Source organism: Sturnus vulgaris, chromosome Z, assembly GCF_052056855.1.
Source record: "Sturnus vulgaris isolate bStuVul1 chromosome Z, bStuVul1.hap1, whole genome shotgun sequence".
In the NCBI taxonomy this organism is placed as follows: domain Eukaryota; kingdom Metazoa; phylum Chordata; class Aves; order Passeriformes; family Sturnidae; genus Sturnus; species Sturnus vulgaris.
The window spans coordinates 42,759,255-42,780,387 of NC_142283.1; the positions used below are offsets into that span (position 1 = coordinate 42,759,255).

The 21,133-nt window shown below is 38.8% G+C and overlaps 2 protein-coding genes across 11 annotated transcripts in view; one reads left to right on the top strand and one right to left on the bottom strand.

Annotated features, from left to right (window-relative positions):
* FANCC (FA complementation group C) overlaps window positions 1-4,173 on the top strand; it is a 74,929-nt gene extending 70,756 nt beyond the window's left edge. Inside the window, exons 14-15 of the mRNA XM_014869151.2 lie at window positions 645-845; window positions 2,648-4,173. Coding sequence (XP_014724637.2) covers window positions 645-845; window positions 2,648-2,791 — 345 coding nt within the window. The 3' untranslated portion in view covers window positions 2,792-4,173. The remainder of the gene's footprint in view (window positions 1-644; window positions 846-2,647) is intronic.
* Window positions 1-21,133, bottom strand: part of AOPEP (aminopeptidase O (putative)) — a 218,336-nt gene that overhangs the window by 25,113 nt on the left and 172,090 nt on the right. For 6 of the 10 annotated variants that reach the window (XM_088157128.1, XM_088157130.1, XM_088157129.1 and 3 more), the window contains 3 exons: window positions 20,476-20,562; window positions 17,733-17,877; window positions 14,061-17,558 (listed from right to left, as the gene is read on the bottom strand). In XM_088157128.1, coding sequence (XP_088013254.1) covers window positions 17,737-17,877; window positions 20,476-20,562 — 228 coding nt within the window. In that variant the 3' untranslated portion in view covers window positions 14,061-17,558; window positions 17,733-17,736. Of the gene's footprint in view, window positions 1-14,060; window positions 17,559-17,732; window positions 17,878-20,475; window positions 20,563-21,133 lie in introns of those variants that run through there. The other 4 variants (XM_088157124.1, XM_088157125.1, XM_088157122.1 and 1 more) reach the window with 3 other exon arrangements.

Consider the following 21,133-nt stretch of genomic DNA (forward strand, 5'->3'; position numbering starts at 1 on the left):
ACTGAACAGAATTATTAGGATTTTTTTGCAGTAGTTGCTTATAGTTCTTTTTCTAGAGGTGCCAAAATCTTTTGTTTCCTACCTCCAATAAAAATTAGGTTTTGCTGTCTAACTCACAACATAAAAACTTAAGTTGCAAACAACACAGGAAGAAGTTAAAATGCACATTATTACCAGAACATTTTATCAGCCGAGGTCAGGCTGCATGGGGATTTAATTGATTTACAGCAGCAATACTGAAATGAGTCCTTGAGGAGCCTTTGTTCTTTTTCCCACAATGCAAAAATTGGACCATATTCTTCTGAGGGGCTTTCTCCATTTCCTTATATTATTAAAAGGGTAAAATTATTATTATTAAAAAAGGTTAAATCCTGGCTTGATGCCCTGTCTGCCTCATTTGAAAGACCAAAGAAAAAAGAAAAATCCATTCTGTCCACCTTTGTGTGGGTGAATCAGTGTAAAAGAAATGTGTTACAGCCCTTTTTCCCTGCTTTTCCTGCTGTTCAAATTAAAACTTTTTTCATGTTTGACTTGTTTCTCCAAGGATTCAATTTTCTTTTAGTGAATAAATCCAAAGTAAAAATACCATAGATTTGACCTTTACTCATCTCTGATCCTACATCCTTTGAAATTACTTCCTACAGGAAGAAGCTCAATCACTCTATCACCATCTAATGATGCTGTTCAGCTGTGCAGACCTTTCTCCCAAAGACCTGGAGGCTGCTGTGCACAGGGTAACGGGTACAGAGCAGTGTTGCAACCAGCGTCTTACAACACATCTTGTGACCAACTTCTTGCTCTTTTCACCTGGTGGACATGAGATTGCCCAGGAATGTATTTGCCATGTAAGTGTTTCTTCCCTTTTTTTCAGGTTAACTTAAATACCTACTTATTTTACTATTTTTAAGTTTCTACCTCTTGATAAAGGAAACACATAACAGAGAATTAAAGGAAACTGTGACTCCAACAGCCATATCCAACCTGCTACATATATATTTCAGTTGCAGTCAAAATATTTTCCATTCACTTCTTGATCTTGTTGACAGGGTTGCTCTCGTCACTATACAGAGGCAGAAAGAGCTGAAGTAATAGCTTGTAGTTAATACCTACAGTTAGTTCATTTACACATGGTACAGGTAGCACGTGCAAGCCTTTTGGTTTTCGCATAAAAATCACTCCCTAAATTATCCAGCTACTGCAGACATGATGGAACTCTTGCTGTTTTTTCCATTGTGTGGAACAGCTGGTTACTAGGTCTTAGCATTGATGTGGCAGAAGCCTGGTGCATTGGCAAAGCCAGTGAGGAAAATGGTGTGGTAATTGAGAGAGAAGGAGAGAATGAAGAGCTAAGACAGTGTCTCTAATGGTGTAAAAAAAGATGAAGACGAGTAAAAGGCTGGAAACTTGCCACAGTATCTTCCTATTGGTGATGATAGCTTTCAGGTATATTGGTGCAAAGTATGAAATGTGTTTGTGTCTCTTAAGATAAACAGTGCTATCTCAGTGTAGGATTAGAAATCCTTTCCTTATTATCAAACCATTTTCCTGTAAGAAGTGCATGCCCCCTATGCAAGCAGGTCTAGGGCTAGTGTGTAGTTTTAATACTTCCAAAAGTTTTTCCATTCAGCAGCAGTGTGGTCTTATGTATAGACCTGCATAGGGTATAGGGCACGTGTAAGGCATCTGATTTTGTGACACAGCTAGCTGACTAAAAAGACGTAACATTTTTCTTTTTAAGAAGGGCTAAGGTATTTCTCACATCCTTGAGTGCAAGTTCACAAATGATCAGTTTTCTTCTCAGCATAAGAATGCAGTGGTAAAGTTTGAGGTTGTATATATTGCCACAGACTGCTATTTCTAGTTTCTCTTCATGAAGGGAGGTGCAGCTGCTGAGCTGTGATGCTGTAATGTACTAGCCAGCGACTTTAAATCCTCCAGGAGGACCAAAGCCAACCTTCTGCTTCTTTATAGATAGCAATACAACTAACTTTCAAAACTCTGAGTATTTCCCACTGCAGAGTGGTCATGAGCTGTTGTAGGCTGGTTTGTTGGTTTATCAGTCTGATTAATTTTCACTCTATCTGTATCATCACTAATGTGTAGCTAGTGATTTGCAAAGGACTAAAGGTAATATGAAAGGTAGAATGGTGTGGAACTGATTTGAGATGCATGGCTGTAGATTTTTTTTAGTACAGTAAACTTTGGGTTTAACTTCGGGAGTCAAGTCCCTCCTGATCTGAAAGAACTGCAACTTACGAGACTTTTCCTGGTTTTTGTCAATTTTGGGAGGAGGGAGCTTTCAAACTTTCAAAAGCTTGAATTGTCTCCCCAAATACATGCAAAACTTTCACTTCTAGTTCTTTTTTAAGGCAATTACTTACAAATGGTTATACTGTCTATCCATTTGTGTTTCCTTTAAAAACTTTCCGGCCTCTTGATTTGTTTCACTTAAATTTGAGACAACAACAGAAATTTCAGAGTTGCTCAGCTCCACTGAGATGTATGCAAAGGATACCTTGGGTAGAAGTTGGTTCTCACATATTCAGTGGTGAGGGAAAAATCTGGTTTTCTTGGTTTTTCTTCTTTACTAAATTCTTAGTATTTAGCAACATAATTGCCTAATTTAACCTTTTGTCTTTCCTTTCAGATTACTGAGATAACTGATACAAGCAAAGAAATTTATAACCTTCTTATCCGTACTGCATACAGATTTAACCATAGTGGAGAAGAAAACCAAAGGACTGTGAAGCTGCTGAATGAACTTCTTCAAAAACTTCAACTGAAAGTTTAGAATTTTAATGTCATCTATTTATCAAACCAACAAATCGTGTCTTTAACCAGGTGTCAGCATCTGGAACTGCAGGTTACCAAGGGCAGATACCTGTAAGATAACTATATAAACTCTAAACTGCTAATTTATATTTCCTTATCTATATTGAAAAATAATCTGTTGTTTGGAAATGTTCATCTTTTGAAGCATAATAGTAAATTTTAATGATGCTTGAAATTTTTTTTCTGAGTACCTTCTGTAACAAGAGACCTACATCATTTAAAGCAGTTCACTCATTTCCTTGTTGTTTATCTGGCTGAGGACCAGTTTTTCTCCCAAATTATGCATGTGGGGTTTTTTTTAAAGCAAGTATTATTCAACTACTTGATTGTTGTTACTAAAATGTTTTGTTCTGTGCTTCTGCTTTTATGAGACTAACAATCTCAAGTGATTCATGGTGTTCTCAGGAAATCAGTGAGTGATGTTTCCTGAACTCTTTCTTTCTTTTTGAAAATGTTTCCAAAATGAAACTTTTCCAGATTTGCTAAATGTGGGGTTTTTTCACTTCTGCAGCTTTCATAGGACAGTGTTCTCCTCTAAGAAGTATACCAATAGCTGGTCTTTCTCAACAGATATTGCAGGCATAAAATTGCTTGTAGTAGAGCCCACTTAACAGTGTGCCATGACTGATGCTATTATTTATTCATGTAAGAAATATGGGATTTTTATTCAGACAAAAGAGAGCAAGCAAAACAGAGACATAAGGATATTTTCCAGTTTGGAGGGACAGATTTCCTATAAAGGTTGCAACTCATTGCCTTAATTTTTGTGTCCAGCAGTCATTTGCTTGCTTCTTTGTTTAGGTTTTTTGTCTCCTGCAGGGAGCACAGACAGGTAGCAAAGGCTTATGTTTTTTTTACCCTTAGGAAAGTATTTTTCCCAAGAAGTTTTGTGAACCTATCTCTAGCTTAACTAGAAAAATAAGCATGGAGAATAGCAGTGATAGAAGATCCTAACTTCCCTCAGTAATCTGTTCTCCTGTATTACCTGTAATGCCAATGCTTGTTCTATGCTACTCAAAGATCCTACCTGGACTACTATTCTTGTATATAAAATTCAACATATGTATCTTGAATTAATAAAACCTTTTGAATGTAGCATTTGTTTTTGAGCAAGGGGAAAGAAAAACAGTGTACTTAGTGTCCCTTGGCTGTAAGAAGTGGAAAGATATTTTCTGTTATGCTGTTAACTGATTTCTTACACTTTTGTTCCCAGTGAGTCATATTATTAAGTTATGTGCCCTCTCGGTCAGTTTGCTAGTGAAAAAACAGCAAACACATGATGTATGTCTGCAAAGAAAAGGGTTTTTTCTCTTTTTTGATTAAAAAAAAATTCAATGAAAATTCAGAAAGAAATGTGTAGCAATTTTTGTTGTTAATAGCCACACATATCAAAAAAGTAAAATCAAGCAACCCAGTTTTCTGATTCCATGAATACCACAACTGAAAAGCATGGGATTAAACTAAATTTTTTTTGGTCACAAACTCAGAGGTATTCCTCTAGTGGAAACAGATGTGGAGTGCTCTATTTAGAATGGTAAATAATCTGAAATTTTAGCGCAAAGAAAGAATTTTTTTGGTTTTTTGTGGGTTTTTTTGTTTTTTGTTTAATGTCTAATCTGGTTGTTAGATGTGAGGCTCTTTGGTTGTGTTTTCTTCATACTATGCCTATATGTAATTCTAACTACACAGAAGAAAGATTAACAAAGAACTGCAGTATCTAATTCTTGCAGATTAATTAGGTGAATGATACAGGTATTATACTTAGATATGTATGGCAGTTTTTGGACAGGTATTTCTAAATATCTTTTCTTTATTGGTGTTTTTCCACTCACAAAATTCATGAAAATTCTTCTAACTTCCTTTAACAAAATCAATGTGCTGATAAATAAGGATAAATCAATTCAAGCAGGAAGGAACGGTACAATGAAGGCAGTAAAAACCCCAAATTAATAGTAAATTGGTACATTCTTGTTTTCCTGGGTTTGGCTTCATAAGAAAAACTGAATGATTTAAATATTAAGGAGGGTTTGCTTGTTTCAGGAGGCTCTAAGGAAGAAACCTAATTGATGCTGTCTGTAATTTTAAAAAGATACATCTGTACTGACATTCTTTTTGCTCTTTTTAGCATACTTGTTAGAAATCATTGGTATTTCTTTTTCCTTACTCTTTTACTATGCTTGAATTATGATCTTTGATATAAGCTGTGATTTTGTGGGATGTTGAAGCTACTTTGTTAGTCTGCCAGTGGAAGGATACAGAGCAATTTGGTAGATCTGAGTAATGGAAGATTTCTCATATGGTGGCTTCTGCATTATCCATCCATCCAATGTGCATCTTTTCCTCTGTAATTGCTGCTTTCTGGAAATGTTCTTTGGAGCCTTCAAGGCTGTACTTTTTTGTTGAACCAGCCAACAAGTCCTGAAATCAGACTTCAAGTAGGTTGTTCCCTTGTGTTTTATCTGCAGCACACACCCTTGCTCTGGACAGTACACTGAACATAGAGAACTTTTCAAAATTGTTCTACTTCAAGGCATTTTTTGAATAAGAATACAGCAGTAAATTTTACTTCTCTGTTTATTATGCTTCTTTCCAGTCTTAGATTCCTAAGTTAGAGCTTTTTGAATTCTGCAAGCTTTGCAGCATGGTGCTGGGTGGTTTCTGTGGATTTTCTTCAGGCAGAAAGAAAGGTCATTTCTGTGGCTTTTCTTTGATCAAGATCTCAGTTCAGTGCCTATACAAAGCAGAATGTATTTTATTTTGTCCTGTATTGTCAGAAACTGCAATTTAGCTGACCAAGAGTAACATTTAACCTGTTACTTCTAGTATTTGTGATTAATACAGCCTTGTAAGTGCCAAGAGGTGTTAATAGACAGAGTGAGTTAATATTAATTTTGGTGAGCTGCAATCTGTGGTTTGACTTGGCAGAGATTTCAAAAATTCAAAATTCAAAAAATTCTGAAGCATTAATATTACAGAACTGTGTAAAACATCTAGCACAAAATACAAAACACTGTTACATCTGATTTACACCGTTTCACTGCTGTATTATCTAATGTCAGAATAAAGTTCCAAGTGTTCTATGTGAATGAGTAATGTCATACTCCATTAAGACAGAGTTTTCCCTGTGATGTAAGAAGGGTGTAGAAAAGTGATAATTTCTGACATGGAAAGGCAGTTTTCTACTAGACCCAAGTTTGAAAAGGCAAAACCTGCAATGTTACGGAAAGGAGTCCTCCAAGAGCACACAGGGCATGTGTTTGAATTTTTTATGCTTTCCTGATAGTGTGCAATGGCAACACCAGTAGTTAAACCACTGCAGGTGAATGCTAGAGACATCCCACTAGCACTTAATTCATTGCAGTGTTCAGATGTGAGCCTGCTTAAATCCAGTTCTCTGGCAAGTTTTCCTTACTTGTCATACAATTTTTTCTTAATTGCGTGCCTGGATTTAAAAGATATGCTCATGGTAGACATTCCATTTGCTGTCCCAGCAGAGAGTAGCTTGTTCTGGGAATTTGTTGTTAGGTGGTCTGTTCAGTAGTGAATGCCACGGAGGCGTTCCCCTTGCTTGCACTGGCTGTCTTCCTTTAACCCTCTGTCTGGCTGCTGGAAGGGAATGAACCTCACAAGATCCTTCTGATGGCTTGAGTGTGCTCACTGTTCTCTGAGCTGCCAGGAGCCAGCTAGGGATAAGCACTGGACTTCTGTCAGCCACTGAAACAAAAATTTGAAATGTCAGCTGGCTGTAGCTGAGTTGTAGTGATGTAGTTCATAGGCAAGGATGGTGCTTTAGTTTGCATTCCATATTCTTGCATGTGTGTGAAGGGAGGGAGTGACAAAAAAGATAAAATGCAACATGTTTGAAACTCATCTGTAAAAATTTAGGTGTGATTTTTATATTCAATACTGATAGAACTAGGAAGTAACAATTCCATCCATGACATACCATTAATCTGCATATCAACAAGTAGCAGAAAAAAATCCAGCAATAGTGTCTTTAATAGGAAAGTATATTTAACTAACTTCACATCTCTTACTATTTTAAAAGCCTCTTTCAAACTTGTCTGTACTATGTCAGATGATAGACTCATTTCATAAAATAACAGACCCTCAGAAACAATGACCTTCTCTTTTCTATACTTTTCAATAAAAATATCTGTTAGGCCATAAACTTTTGCAGACACATAAATGCCATCTTTAAGAGATTATGTTTTACATATTCTTAATTAACATTGTGAATTACACTGTTGAGATGTCTCATGTGTATGTGCCAGTTAGCCTGCATGTTATAGTTCACTCCTTAACATTTTCTTAGCTTGTGAGTTTATTTTGAAGCTTCCAAAACAGGTGCATGCAATATGTAATTTTCCTTAATATTTCATATATGAGAAAGCAGCTTCTGTTTGTTTTGACTAATGATGCCGTAACTTCTACTATGTATGGGTTTTCTGAAAATAGGACTTCAGCTTTTTTATTTCCAACTATCTTGTAATGGTAGCTGGTGACACAAATTTCCCATCTGTACCATTGTTCCCTGTAGAGACTACCAGTAAGTGTTTAAGTGCTTTTAATCTCATGACTGTGCTGCACTTCGATATCAGCTTCAGATGTCTGTGAACAGAGAGGGAAAAGCCACTATCAGATTCTATGGGAGAGAAGCCTTGAAATATGACACAGGATTAATTTATAAGATGGAAATTGCTGATACATGTCTCTGAATTCAGGCACTTTGTGAGTTTCTAGTAGGGAGGGCCAATTGCATCTTTGTATTTTCTGGAAATGAAAGTACAAGTGTTTTTTTCCATAGACCAGAAAATTTCTCCAAGTTCACTACAAACCCCACTATTACGTTTCAACTTTATTTTCTTGTGTGTTTGCTTCTTTGCTGAAGTAGAAATGGCCAGTGCTGAGAAGTTTGCTGCACAGCACACTTTTCAAGCCAGACTGAACTGCTGTGGCCACTTTCTCTGACTAGCCTGCCCTAGGCCATGAGTGGATACTGAGCAAATGTTAAGTCCAAACCTTGCAATTAAGCAGTAACATCTGTTTTGGAAAGATAATTTCATTGGGATTTAAAGTCTTCAGACGACAGCTGCTATTTTTCATCGTGGCTCCTCTGATCTTGATTTCATGAGTTCTCCTTCTGCTCGTTGTGTTGGCAGAGCAAGCTCTCAGATATGCCTACTCTTCAGGCAGAAGCATTGCCTTTTTTTCCTTCTCTCCCTTTCTTGCCAGGATCCAAGATGGATGTACAAATGGTAGATCCAGTCTCTTTATATTCTTTTGTTGTTTTTATTTAAAAAATGGAATACCCCAAACCTATGTAAACATCATAGAAGAAAGTTTAAGAATTTGCATATAAAATAAAATATGGGCTGAATACCTGTTTTTCTGCTGAGATCCTTCACTCACAGATTTGTGTCTAACCACGCAGCAATCTGTAGGTCAGTTGTTCCCTGCTCTGATTTCTTCAGATTTGGCAAACTTGTAGAAGAATGAAAGAACAGAATTTGATATCAATGCTGCCCCCCTCGGCTTCAAAAATCATGCATTTGAACAGCCCAGTTGGTGCACCACTTAAATGGTCAATACCACTTTGGGATAGTTCTTCAAAATGCATTGCAGAGTTCTGAATAAATCAGAACAAAACTTTAATTGGAGATGCTTGGCAGTTAAATAGGTGAGTTTCAGGCACACCAAGGGACAGATGCAGACAGAGGTAAAATAGTTGCTACAATATTTTAGTTTGTAGTTCTATTCTACTTGCAAAAATTGACTGTAAGGCAGTACAGCTGTAGGGCAAATAACTTTTACTGCCAAATATAAAAACAACTTGTGGGACAAAGTTACTGTGAAGAAACAACTTGAGGTTAAAAAAAAAAAAAAAAAAAAAGCTTTTTCTGTGTGGTAGATGATGAGCACTGTCCTTTCAGGATTAAAGATTAAGTGAATCACATTATGGTGCCAAGCACCAGCTTCCCAAACTAGCCTTTTTAGATCCAGTCAGGATGGCTGAGGATGATGCCAGTGGCAAAGCAGCCAACACTGGCCCATTAATAAAATGTCTCAGATCGAGTTTCAGCAGAGAGCTCCAGTGCTGAAACACCAGTGCCAACAAGCCCAGAGGAAAAGCCTGGATATAGTCAGAAATCGGCAGTTTTCAGAGATGACTGAAGTGAGCTACATTAACTAAAGGGTACAGGAATGTCCCACTGCTGCTCAGGGCTATGTGAGAAGACAGCAGAGCCATCATCATCTCTGCCACGGGGCAATGAACAAAAATGATTTTGCAGGTTGCACTGTGGACATTACTACTGGGGTACTGTGCTAACATGAAGTGGTGTCAGCTGAAAACTAAATTCTACTTTCTGATGTGTAAATGGTCATGCAAAACCAAATTTTTACAGAACTGCAATTTCTGCATGCTTCCAGATAACAGTTAGAGCAAATGCCCATTGTTCTTCTGGAAAGCAGGTATAAGCAGCAGGAATCAGGACCTCAATTTTGTGCAGAAAATATGCACTTAGTTTAAATCACAGCAAATAGATGAATGCAGTTAGTCTCCCGAGGGCTGTGCAAATGTCTCAATTTCTTTGAGCACTGCCATATTTCACTGACATAAAATGTCAACCTGGCAGCAGGGTAAGATTTTAAAATAAATTTCCCAGTATGTTGTGTCCACAGAAACAAAGGAACATAGCCATATCAGTGTACGTTCACTTCATATTTTGTTTATGTGCCTGAACTCAGTATACTTGTGAAATTCTAGATGAGTCAGGTTCCTCTATTTGGTTGCTTCCTTGTCCTTTCTTGCAAATTTTTTTCTTCTGACTAGTCTGGGCATCAGCGATTGAGGCCAAGAAGAGAAACGCACTTGGGTGTCTGGTGAAATCTTTGACTGTTAGAGAAGACATCAGACATGACTCATGAGTACTGGGAACTGTACACAAAGGTAGATAATTTTGTAGTTTTAAAAGACCACAAGATATATTATTAAAAAGACCACAAGATGTTTCTTTGGGGTTTTTTTAGATATTAAGAATTGGTGTTATGGAATAGGGTTTTCAGTGAATTAGAGTATGGTTTTGTGCTCAGCATGTGGGCTTATTTCAAATGCTGCTCTTAGTACATTATTGTGTGGGTTTTTTTTCAACGTAAAATGCCATTAAGTTACTGGTAAAAATTTGAACTGCCTTATATATTTCATATACTACATCTCACTCTCAAACCTTGTAGTGAAAGTGAGACCTGCAGAAGGCACATGTGCCAGCTGGCACTTGCCTGCAGTATGGGTGCCTGGCAGGTGTGGTGTTTTCCAGATATTTACAGTCCAGTTTCTGCACGGAAACAATCAACCCCAAACTAACAGAACCTTTGGAACATAATGGCTCATGGTAACTCAGCTGCTTGTTAACTCTTACAAAAGCACCATGGTTTCCTCCCACATACCTCTGTATGCAGAGGAGCCTGCAAACTAACACCTAAAATTTTCTGTAGTACAAATACCAGTTCTCAAGACTTTCATCAGCTGTGGAGATTAACTGGCTGCCTGCAGTGCACTGCATGATACGTTTTAATGCTCCATATAACTTTTTTGATTTGTTTTGTTAATATTCTTTTTCATACTGCTTTTTATGTGTCAAAAATCCTTAGACTGCTTACGCCAACTTGTTTCTTCAGGCTGCCCACTTGCTCAGGCTGCATTTCTGGACAGACCTTTCTTTCCAGACCTTTTTGTTTTCCTATTTTGTGTGAGGCATGGGCAATAGGGTACAGCTAATTCCCTCCTAAAGGAGAAATCACAGAGACAGCAGCAGCTGCAAACATGTCCCGGCAAAGCTGCAGACAGAAAACAGCTGTCAGCAAAATGGTGTGTTTTACTCTGTACTTGAAACAGAAAATGTATGGCAAGGAATGAATGCATGCCCACTGAGAGGCCGAGGGACTCGCAGGGCCACCCCCCTTTTATGGTCTGCCTTTACTCTGGAAAAGCAGCCCAGTAAGCAGCATGGGAAAGTGGATGGTGATCCTTGCCTAACTATATGGGTACAGTTTTAATTTTTCATCTAAGATTAATTTTCAGAGCTAAAAGTTACATCCAGAAAAGAATCACTGAGATCCTAACTAGATGCTGGCCTGATGAAGTAAGTGGGAGATAGTCCAGCACTGGGCTTTCTAATGCTATTCAGAGTAAAACTACCACGGTGTTTGGAAAGGACTAAATTAGGCATGGGAGGGGGAAAGAAACCCTACAGAATGCTCTATTTTATTCAGAGGGGGCTGCCTATGAAGCAAGTAAACTAAACCTAAGGGCAAAGGCATCCCTGTATAGATGCCTATGTTATCATAGCCACATACAATCATAGAATACACTGAATTGGAATTGACCCACAAGGACCACTGAGTCCATCTCCAAGATGGAGGTATCATTTGGAAAGACACAGCTTCCTGTAATGATGTAGTTACAGGAAGTTTGGAAATAGATTTTTTTGTTGTTTGCTTTTTTTCAAGTATATTCTGCAACTTCCTTCTGTCAGGAACTCAATATAGAAACACCCACCTTGAGAGAAAATTGTGAATAAAATTAACTATAACATTGGTGGTTTGTTGTTTCGGGGTTTTTCTGTTTTTGTTTTTTTTTGGTTAGGCTTTTGATCAGCCTATTAAAAACTTATACGTACAGGATCCACTACTCCAGCTGGATCCCTACAAATCCATGGGGCCTGATAGGATTAATCCAAGAATCCTTCAAAAGCTGGCTTATGTAATCATGGAATGTCTCTTTTGAGTGGTCTTGGGAATCCAGAGGTCCCAGCTGACTAGAACCTAGCAAATATTGTCCTAATGTTCAGGAAGGGAAGGAGACTATAGGCCTGACTACAGGAGACTACATGACAGACTACATGTCAGTCTCAATCCAGTTTCTGATAAAGTTATGCAGAAGTTTATTCTGGGGGTAATGAAAAACACTTGAAAGACAACACATTCATTGGTCACAGCCAGCACAACTTCATGAGAAGAAAGTCCTGCTTATCACCCTGGTTTCCTTTCATGACAAGGTAACCCACCCAGCTGACCAAAGGAAGCCAGTAAAGATTTTGACACTCTCTCTCACAGGATCCTTCTGGACAAAATGTCCAGCCCAGAGCTGGATAACCCATCATGGGATGGGAGCAACTGGGCCACGGGTCAGGCACAAGGGGTTACAGAGAATGGGGTGACATCAGACTGGGGACCTGTCACTGGTGGGGTTCCACAGGGCTCCATCCTCAGCCCTCTGCTCTTCAACATCTTCATAAATGACCTGGACACAGGACTGGAAGGGATACAGAGCAAGCCTGCAGACGATACAAAACTGGGAGGAGCTGTTGACTCCCTCGAGGGGAGGGAGGCCCTGCAGAGAGACCCTGACAAATCCGGGGTCTGGGCAATCACCAACCATGGGAAATTCAACAGGACAAAGTGCTGGATTCTGCCTCTGGGATGGGGCAACCCTGGATGTAGGGACAGACTAGGAATGGGATGCTGGAAAGCTGTGCCATGGAAAGGCACCTGGGGGTCCTGGTCTATGGCAAGTTGAACCCGAGCCAGCAGTGCCCTGGAGCCAGGAGGGCCAACCCTGTCCTGAGGGCATCAGGCACAGCATCACAGCCAGGCAAGGGAGGGGATTGTCCTGCTCTGCTCTGAGCTGGGGCAGCCTCACCTCCAGTGCTGGGGGTTTTGCTGTACAAGGAGCAGCTGAGGGCACTTGGTCTGTGCAGCCTGGAGGAGACTGAGGACAGAGCTCACTGCAGTTACAAATTCACTGTGAGGGGAAGAGCAGGGCAGGCACTGATCTCTGCTCTGTGCTGACAGTGACAGGACCTGAGGGAATGGCCTGAAGCTGTGTCAGGGGAGGTTTAGCTGGGTATTAGAAAGAGGTTCTTCCTCCAGAGGGTGTTTGGGCACTGGAACAGGATCCCCAGGGCAGTGGTGACAGCACCAGCCTGACAGAGTTCAAGAAGCTTTTGGGCAATGTTCTCAGTACATGGTGTGAACTCTTAGGGACGATGCTGTGCAGGGCCAGGAATTTAATTCAATGGTTTTTGTGTGTCCTTTCCAACTCATCTGATTCTGTGATTCTGTAAATAATTGTTATGGTTCACTTCCAGTGCTTTTTACATGACTCAGAAGGATTTTAAACTAAGGTTAATGTTTGTATCACTTTAATGACCCTACTAAACAGTAAGAATGAAGAATTCTATGCTCTCTGACAAGTTACTGTGACAGTAACTGTTCAGTGCCACCTTCAGCTTTCTTAATCTGGAACCTCACTCTATATCACAGTGCCTGGATTAGCAATAAAAGGCCCTATAAGCCCTGATGAAGGCCAGGACTGCCACCTCTGCTATTTTTTAGGTTTTTTGGTGTTTGTGTTGCATTTTCTGTTCATTTTCCCAGCTACCATGCATGACGGGTCATCAAGTTGTAGTGAAGGGAAATGTTCAAGTTAATACTGCTGGAACAGACTGTAAGAGCTGTAGCAAACAAAACAAACTACTGCTGTGCTCAATATTAAAAAAGAGGCAAGTAGATTGTTTTAAAAGAACAAAAATTTGGTGATATTTTAAAATCATGTGATGTTTTACTTGCCCTGTAGTTTGAACAGTTGGCTATGAAGAGGGTTACAATGTATTTAATTTCCGCATATTTTGTACAAGAGTCATATCCAGCTCTGCATTTTTTTCCTTACACAATGGAAAAGGCTAAAAGCAAGCTGGTTTCCTTTGCTGGCCTTAGCAGAAAAGCCTGTGAAATGAAGTGTTACTGTTATGAATAGGATCCTGTAATAACTACGTCTGTGAGTGTCACTACATTAGAAGTTACTGTGGTGTCTCAGTGCCTTCTTGGACAATTTCCTAATTCTTGCTGCTTTGAAAGAACTTGCTGAGTGTCACTTAATTCAGGTTTTGACACTGTATGCCTGCAAAGGGGGAGGTCAGAAAATGTGGTGACATGAAAAGGAATGTACTCTTTGTACTGAAGACACTGTTGATACAAGCTTTTACTTTAGATTCTGAGCCTAAGAACTTTAAAAAATAATACCATTTATTTTTTCTCATTAACATCCCTTAAGTAATGAGTTCCAGGCGCTTTGATCCTGCTGCAAAAGCAGAAATGGACTCACTCTTCTTCCCAAGGTTTTTAATGAATGTTGAACCACTGTGCAATGGAAAGACTATAAGAACTTGAAAAAAAATAATTTATTTTACAAGAGAATTTAACATAAAACAATAGAGTACAAGGGAAATAAGTTTACAGATTTTTATGGTTTAAATTCTTACTCTTTGAAAGGAACAGTTAAGATGTCTTCTAAAAATGTAGAGATTCATTGATCAGGAGAGATACATTTGACATATCACTGCAAAAGAAGCATCACAAGGGTATGAAAGACACTTTCAGGAAATGGGAGGTCTGACATTGCTGGTGAAATTTAACCTAAACATGACAGAGAGAGCATGATGGTCTTTATTTTTTTCTTCAGTCTCATCCCATCACCAGGATGATGGAAAGTAACTTTCCACCATTTCTTTCTGCTTCTCTCTAATCTTATGAGCTTCACCCTAGCTCCTGCTGATTTTATACTGAAGTTTTTTAAATATGACATAAAAGTTACAAACAAAATTTTCTGAACACAATACAGTTTCATCCATTTTCATAATGTCCAAATTAATAAAGCTGTTCGAATCAAGAATCTTTGGCATCTGCAAACCAGAATGATTGTATTACCAAAATGCAAGGATAAGTCCCAAAATTCTTGTATAGAAGAATTACCTCAAGTGTGTGCATGTGTGTGTGTAGTTTGTTTTATGTGCATGTGTTCTCAGTTACAGTGAGCCTCTAGAAATACAGAAAAGTAAATATTTCTGTCAGCTGATTGTTTTAGCAGTCACATAATCCTTCCTTTGATGTCTTGGGTCAATGAAATCGGGGTTTAGTAGGAGATCTATTAAAAGAGTTGTCTGTGATCTTTCCTGCAACGGAAACAGCATTTAAAGTTATTACTCTGTCTCAATGAAGGAATATCTGTGCATTCTTGATTGCCCCAATTTTCCAAATTGCGTTATTTTTTAGGCTACCAGTAGAGTGTAACTGTAGCTACAGAGTTAACAATGATCTCTTTAGCTTCCTAAAGCTACCGCAGGGTCTGGAGAAAGCAGGGAAAATCCATGGTGGAAGCATTAACTCACTTGGCTATTAGCAGGTTATTCTGAAAATAATGTTGGAGGCAAGTTACCAGAGCAATACTATGCAATGTGCTGCATATTCACATACCTTCTCATCTTTAGCCAACAGTCCTCTTAAACAGTACTGAGGTAGCTTTTCCAGCTTAGGCCATTTAGTGTCTAGCATCGGGATATTATAATGTGTACTGATTCATTTTTTGAGAGAAAACAGCAACAACATTTCTTAGGAAAGGTACATCTTTTTTTTTTTGCTCTAGGGCTCGACTCCTGTTCCTGCTGAACTGAGCCAGTGTGTAAAATCAGAACTGATATCAGCTCAGTAGGCACCGGAGGACGGGTCCATCAACAGCCTGGAACAACAGCAGCAGCCGTAAGTTGTTTCCGACTGGAGCTGCCACCATTTCCTGCAAACAACACACAGTGCTAAGCTAAAACTGCAGAGAGAGCATGACCACATCTATTAAAGAGAAGACTATAAAACAAAAGCTTTATTGACAACTTCAGGTTAAAGTCACAAACATTATTTCCGCTGACCTTTAGGAAAGCATGATAATCAAATTACTGTAGGCAATGCCTTACATTTGCAATCAGACAGAGAACTTAAGGAGCACTGTTTATCCTTAGCTAAAACTAAAATCTTTCATCTTTCCCAGGCTGCCTCTGCCTCTTATCCTCCATACACTGAACCTCAGACACATGCATTCATTGCAAAATCTGCCCGTTCAGCAGCAAGGGATCTCAGCCAGCAAACGCTCTCTGTCCTGCAGAGAGTCTCCTCTCTCTTCTCTTCAGGTGCAGAACTTAGCCACTGTGAACAAAGAGGAAAGCAATCACTGTTCACCAATCAGCTAAGCTCTGCACCTCGCCAGAGAGATCTCGGTCTCAGCAGAGACAGTTTTCAGAGGAGGTTCTTCACGATGCTCTGCTGCTTTCCTCTGTTTTTGGTGGGCTTGGGGGTTTGTTTATCCCTCTCTTTTTTTTGTGTGTGTGTGCGTGTGTGTGTGTGTTCGGGGGGTTGTTTTTTTGTTTGTTTATTTGATAGATGGAGAGGATTCCACGCTGTGCACCCATCAGACTGTTAATGGTGAGTTTCATGCTAGCAGCTGTGGTCATGGCTGTGTGGTAATCCCTGGCAATGTGATTTTAATCTTAAGTCACAAATCATCATGCCAGGAACCCAAACAGCCATAACATTAAAAGAAAGCTGTGCAGTCACACAGAGTATTGTGCTCAGTACCTTTGGATTTTATGTTACAGCTCACCATGCACTTCCACTCTGTCTATAAAGTCAAAGGGGTAATTCTAGACTATTGCTAATACCTGCATACCATGTAATTTTCCTGCGCTAGATACTTACCATCAAAAACTTGTAGAAATTTTGATTTTATTGTTTCTGTCCTTCAGACACTTGAAGACACCTACCAGATTAAGAACTGTTGAACATAACTTCCTGTGAGTCCTTGATAACTGGGAGTACACAAGAGAGTCTCTTTAGCCCTAACTATTTTAAAAGGTGTCTCTCCTAGCCCGCAACTCTACAGTGGCAGGTGGTGTCTGATTCACCTTTCCCAAAAAAGTTTTCTTGGCAGGCACAGTTCTTGTCCATACAGAAAAACAACATGGCTTTTCATAATCAAACTTGCTTTCATAGTATCTGTCATTGGCTGTATTTCACAGCAAAACCCACTACAAAATCAAGTGGAACAGTCAAATACTGCTAGAATATGAGAAAATTAAGATTTTTGCTTGGTATCAATTAGGGGACAATGTTTTTGATAAATTAGAAGCCTTAACCTTGAAGCACAAATCAGCTGTAAAATTTTGTGAACAACCAAGGTAATCAGTCTGTTGGGTGAGTTATATGCCTAACCAAAAAATCTGAGGTATGCTGTACTAGAAGAAACTTTCATACAAACCTAAATGGGTTATATGTTACTCATGCATGTGCAGACATAGCTACCTCCAACTGTTCAGACAGAGAATTTGAAAGTATCTTTGCAAATTTATAGCCTGTGGCAATCTTTATTCCATAAATATTTTTGCCATTCTCCTTCTTCTCTGGTGTTTCCTCTCCTTTAATTTCATAAACAAGCTAGCTTCTTCATGTTAAGGCTACTCTTCTTACCTCATAATCAGTCTTCCAAACCTCAATACCCTTAACACAAAAACATTTGAATTATCAGTTTGTTCTCACATGATTCATATTTGCTTCCAAGTCCACAGTTTCGTATTTCCACTGTGGGAGCAGGCTTTTTTCAAAGACTGTGCTGCCTGTCAAGTAAACATGCAGCTCTATTAAACAGAAATGCTCCTTGCACACTTGAAATTTTTGTAAGCAGAGTTAAGAATACAGAATGGGAAACAACTGTAGGCAGAGCCTGGCCTTCTTCGGCCATTTGGACTTACAGATGCCTCTTGTACAGTCCATTACAACAAAGCCATTCTCCACGATCTCCAGCTATGCCTACATGTATGTAACTCACTGCTCCCGCAGCTGGGCTTAAGGAAAAGAAAAAAAAACAACAAGCCAACAAGATAAGCAACAAGAGTTATTTCTCAGCCTAAGTAGCCACAGCCTGTATGGTATGCCAGAGTTTACCACATTCAATGAGTTCTGCATATTCTTTCTATACGAAGCAAAATCAGGGTGTTAGGATTAAAATGAAAAATCACCTTTTCAGAATAACATCTCTGCCACCACTTTGGCTGAGGATGCATCCATATGTTCTTGTGCTGCAGCAAAGCATTTCCGTGCAAGATCTTGTTGTTTTGCATCTTCATTCACCATTAATTCACCATAGAGATACACACCCATAGCCTGAAAGAAGAGCATAACACACAAGCATCCTATCACCAGTAATAACCTGTTAGCTGTTTTTTTGCCATTGACCTCCTAGTATTCGTTTAAACTAAACATGAAATAAAACAGACAATCCGAAGCATAGAAAATACTATTTATTCTCTAATGGCTATTTCTCCCCCTCAGAAGAACTAATTTTCTTGTGTCTCTTTAGCCTAAGGATGGTTGTCTATATGCCACGTTGACTATGCAAAAATATATTACTAACGTAAGAATTCTGCTTTATGGCATGACAAGAAAATCATTCCTCACTCCACTTTCCTTGCCACTTTCCAAGTTGAATACTGTTTTCTTTTACCCACTACCTGAATTTTTTCCAAATATCCCTTAAGAAAAAAGCTTCTCCTTCCTTCAACAGGATACACATTTTCTTTCCAATTGTCATGTTTACTCACACGTCCATGAATAAAGACTGAAGTACTCCACCCTGCAATTCCCATTTGGCAATTCTGTAACTGGACATCAACTGAATATGGTCACGTCTGTGTTTGACTCTCTTTATATCAGAAATACAGCTTAACATGCATAAATTCTGGCTGGGTACAAAGGCAGGCCTTTCTCAACTATTTATTCTGGACATAACAGCTATAAAGAAAGGTAACAGGGGTCCTGTAGGGAGATCTGGGCCCCTTTGACCACTGCCAACAAAACTCTGACCAACTTAACAGGAAACATATTGGAGATTGTCTTTTTTTTTCCTGATGATTCTTTTTTTTCAGCTAATTGCAGGAACTCAATAAATGTTAAACTCCACTTACTAAAATAGGATTACACATGTGACAAAATATTAGCAGCTTAGCATGCTGACTTTCACAGTTATTGTTTGGACACTTGCAGGAGTGGAAAAATTTGGATAACACTGAGAAAATGCAGTTTTTAATGCTATTCCTCACAATTTCTAGCATTGGCTGGTAAGCCTTAAAGACACCTTCAGCCAGAAGAGAAATATAAAGTTTAACGATGATTGAAGTAAAAGAAGAAAGTCTCAGAGTGGCAGAAACCTGCCCGACTCCTTGCCAATTCCCTAAGCACCAAGAGAGCCAAAACCTCAGATTTCCAAGGTTTGCAGCTGCACCAAGGTCTGGCAGCCACACAAATGGCCTTGGAGCTGGGCTCCAGTTGCCCTAATTGAGAATTTTTTAAATGGTCTTACTATAGAACTACCTTCTCTACCCAGCCTTAACAATTCTCCCCTAGGTTTAAACATTAACATGCAGTAAACACTGCATGTAAAACACTGGTGTTTCGTAGCACTTCAAAGGATTTAAATAGTTCATTTACATTTTTTCCCAGACATTTAAAAGAGCCATGTTACATGACCAGTATGGACATGCAACTGCCCTGATTTAAGTAGTAATCACACCAGAAGCTGATTGTGCCATTAACTGTATGCACTGCTGAAGTAAATGAAATGAAGATTACATTAAAAAGCTGCAAAAATTATTTCCCTAATAAAAAAATGTCTTTATTTGGCATAACAGCTATTCCAAACATAATGCAATTCTGTATGGTTTTATCAATTCAAGGACTTCCCGAACTCCAAATTCTGCTGGTGGTTATCTCCATCCTTTCACAGAATACAAATATGCACAATATATGTAACGCTTTATGAAATAATATTCTTTTATGTCTTGCTTGTTTGTTTTATTACAGAGCTTGCCAAGAGCTCTGGGGCCTTTTTACTGGCTGAGATATAAATAGGAGGTATACTTCTGAGCTAGAAGAACACATGACAAACTGCAATAATTCAGTTGTGCTGTGTAACCTGAAAGCACAAAATCCTCATTGGCTCTAAACAGCTTTGTTCACCGTCAGCATAAAAGGTAAAGACATTCATATCTTGCCTAGATTTTGACGTATTTTCACCATTTTCTTTTTTTTTTTTAACGTACGTTTAAACATTTAAAATTCATCCTAGGCAGTGAATGTCTCGATTTTACAGGGTTCATAGTGAATAAAGATAAACAGAAGTGAAATAGAAAACAACAAGGCAGAGGTACCTTTAGAATTCTAAGTTCACGGTGGCCTAAATAAAAGGGGAAAATAGTAGGAGAATCGTGTATATCCAACCTTTTAAGGCTTCACAATCCTCTCTTAGCATGTCCCTACCCATGAGATTTTGTGCTATGCTACTTCTGGCTGCCATCTTCAAAACTGAGGTTACCACAGCACTGACTGCTTTGCACCCACCTTATACCTGCATTGACATTCACAGCCACACTTGCCTTCCTCATCCTGTGAAAGGAACCCACTGAGAAGTATCTTCCTAGCATCATTCCTACCTCTGGTTTGCATAAAATGCAAGGAGAGGAGGAATTCTATCCTACTTCACCACTTGACAGAAGATTAGCATGTTTGGGTGGGTTTGAATACCCCCACCCTAGGTGGCTTCCTTAAACTACAATGTTTAGAGGACCACAGAAGAAAAAAATGAATCCACAGCCATGTTTTTGACAAACTGCAGCAAGAAAATATACTAAAATATATTTTTTTAATTTCAGTATATGGTTGTTAAAAAGTTAATTGTTTTTAATATGCTAGTTAAATGTAACTTACCTGATCCTCTCTGAGGAATCTCTCAATGTCTCCATACCCAGGCTCATATTTGTGTTTAATGACAAGTTCACACCACCGATGACGAACCTTTGGGAAGAAAAATAAAACTACGTAAAAACAAATGAACAAACAAACAAACAAACCCCTGTATTTTATCTGAGTGTTGATAATATATCTGTACCAGTTTGGCTTTTTCGTTTTTGTTGGGTTTGTAGTTTTTTGCAGGTTGTAGCCTGGCAAGTCAGTAAGCTGGACAGGGAAGCCAGAGCTCTGGGCATGAAACTAACCCAGATCCAGGTATACATCTGCAGCATCTTCACTGCCACTGTTTCCAGTCTTGACTTTCTTTCTTTTAAGTTAGCTGCAGGTTATTTCTTTCCTATTGTCAAAAAGGGGGTGGTGGGAAATGGAGATTACCACTGCAAAGGTCTGGAGAAGCCACAAAATATAACTGATAATATCCCCTATGTAAATGTATCATACAAGTGATAAAAAGGCTTAAATGTAATTGTGTACCAACATTAAATCCATTCCAAAAGGAAAAAAGTTAGATATCAACCCATGAAACAGGGAGCTTTCATTTAATCCATTCTGCTACTAAAAGATTTTAAGCACATTGTTAAGCATTTAAAATTTATCTACATTTAAAAAGCTGCCA